The sequence below is a fragment of the Octopus bimaculoides genome, unplaced genomic scaffold (assembly GCF_001194135.2).
Source record: "Octopus bimaculoides isolate UCB-OBI-ISO-001 unplaced genomic scaffold, ASM119413v2 Scaffold_199307, whole genome shotgun sequence".
NCBI classification, from domain to species: domain Eukaryota; kingdom Metazoa; phylum Mollusca; class Cephalopoda; order Octopoda; family Octopodidae; genus Octopus; species Octopus bimaculoides.
Genome location: NW_026408789.1, coordinates 1 through 2,449, shown reverse-complemented (window position 1 = coordinate 2,449; position 2,449 = coordinate 1). Strand labels below are relative to the sequence as shown.

Sequence of the window (2,449 nt, the reverse complement as noted above, 5' to 3'; positions counted from 1 at the left end):
AGAAACGGTAGCACGCCGGGCGAAATGCTTAGCGGTGTTTCATCTGTCCTGAGTTCAAATTCCGCCGAGGTCGACTTTGCCTTTCATCCTTGCGGAGTCGCTAAATTAAGTACCAGTTACGCACTGAGGTCGATCTAATCGGCTGGACCATTCCCCCACCCCAAAAAATTTCGGGCCTTGTGCTTAGAATAGAAAAGTTATGTGTACACGAAGGGAATTGTTTATGGCAAGGCAAAACATTTACGAGCAGATCGATAACGAAACCTGTTCCAGCCATGTTAAATCAATCGATTTTCTTCTTTTCTCACAGACTGTATTAACGAAACGTGCCCTTTTCGCGGACGAGCATTTGACTGCTATTTCTAGGATGTCGTGTGGCCGCTTAGTTCCGTGTTTTCGTTGTACGTGTCTACACGTATGGATGCATCACGTGCGTGTGCGTAGACAGAAAGAGACACTTGTTTATAAGTAATATATCACGTGCGCGTGTGTGTCTTCGCATATACCCTCTCGAAGGTTGGCGGAATTTTTCCCCATTTACGGATTCTCAGATAATTTGCACATGTATACACACACACACACACACATATATATATATATATAGGCATTCTTTCATTACAATTGTGTATACATACGTGTACACACACTACTGTTATTAAGGATGTGATTTTACTGCTATTTCTAGCAGTTTGAACGACCTCGTTTTCAAATGGTAGGCGTTGTTTCAAAGTCAGCTTTTGTCCCGTGAAGAGAAAGAGGGGGGGGGGAGACGGAAAGAAAGGCTGTGTTGTTATCGTTTAACCCCAGGTCGGTCCTGATCCAGATAAGCTGTGATGGAAAGCATCGCCACTCACCACCATTTCGTCTTTTTCCTTCCATTTGTGCGACGAACCCGAATAACATGGAACTTGTCTTTCTCAGAAGAAAATTTGACAGCTGCTTCTAGCAACTCTAGCTACCATGTAGAAGTTCCCCTCGTTGGCCCATCCACACATACAACACACCTCTGTAATATGTAACGCGATCAACAAGAATCTTTTCGCATTAAATTCTAATAAAATTGTAATTTACATATTCTGAAAGTTATGAGGAAACAAAGTCGAGGTGGAGGACACACACACTTGTGTAGGTTATGTCCTCTGGGGCACATTTATAGAAAAAAATCCATTTAAAAACTATTCTTCTGAAACCCGTCTCTCCCAACTCACAGCAAAGTTTCCCCTCCCCCAAATACCGAAATAGTCGGAACCTACACCATCTGAGACGTAGTTTGCAGAAAACCTAGTTAGAAAAATATCTGTTTTTCAGGAAGTTATGAGAAAACAAATTCGGGAGGGAGGTATGACCATATATAGTTAGGTAAGGTGTAATTTGAGGGAGATTTGGCTGCTATTTCTAGCAGGTCTAGCTACCATGTAGAGGCCTCCTTCATTGGCTCATACATACATATATACATAGATCAGAGAGTAGGGTGTGATTTGAGGGAGATTTGGCTGCTACTTTGAGCGAGAGAAGAAGCAGAGAAACGAGATGGAGAATAAAAGGATTTGAACAAAATGAAGAGATTTAATTTTTCCTTTTAACTCATTGTTGTAAATTGAAAAATAGATTTGGATGAAAGAAAGAAAGAAAGAACGAAGACATTGTGTGTTGCATGTATATATATATATATATATATATATATAAATATGAGTGTGTATGTGTGATTGGATGGAACCGAAGACGACACTGTTCTGCACCCTCATCACTGTCTTGCTTAATAGGGTCAGATGTATATAAATATATACCTACATAAATAAACCAGACACACACATATATATATAGATGCGTGTGTGTGTGTGTATATAGAAGTATGTCCAAATATCTACATATATATATATATATATTTACAAGTGTAAGAACCACACACACCTATATATATATATATACACAAACAGATATTTACAAGGATATCAGAGGCGAAGCGTGTTTACATCGATTTCCTTTTCTCTCCCCAGGAATTGCGATTCTAAACAATCCTGATGTGAAAACCTAATGTTTACACTTGAAGAGCGAAAGGACGAAACTGTCGGCCCTTGAGTCACTCTACAACCTCTACCAATCATTAACAAACAACCTATGTATATATATATTCGTGTTTTGAGATGTATTTATCCTGTGTGCATCACCAGCCCTGAATATATAAATATATATGAGTATATATATGTGTGTGTATACAGAGAGAAAGACAGAGACAGAGAGAGAGAGAGATAAGGGCGGACCTACTTCGTTGTCTGGAACCCAGTTCGGTTCTGGAATAAGAAAAGGGCTGCCATAGTCGTCCCTCATGGTAACGATCCTCAGTCCACTCTTGGACTTCACTAACCTCTTGTCGCCAGCATTCGCCATTTTAGGAGTGTCAGCGGGACGGTGTAACACGAACTTTGAAACCGAACGGATAATCGACCGA

At 40.2% G+C, this 2,449-nt stretch overlaps 1 protein-coding gene across 1 annotated transcript in view; it reads right to left on the bottom strand.

The window, feature by feature from the left end:
* LOC106882254 (zinc finger FYVE domain-containing protein 21) overlaps positions 1–2,443 on the bottom strand; it is a 15,518-nt gene extending 13,075 nt beyond the window's left edge. Inside the window, exon 1 of the mRNA XM_014932867.2 lies at positions 2,266–2,443. Coding sequence (XP_014788353.1) covers positions 2,266–2,388 — 123 coding nt within the window. The 5' untranslated portion in view covers positions 2,389–2,443. The remainder of the gene's footprint in view (positions 1–2,265) is intronic.
* Positions 2,444–2,449: the final 6 nt, after the last annotated feature.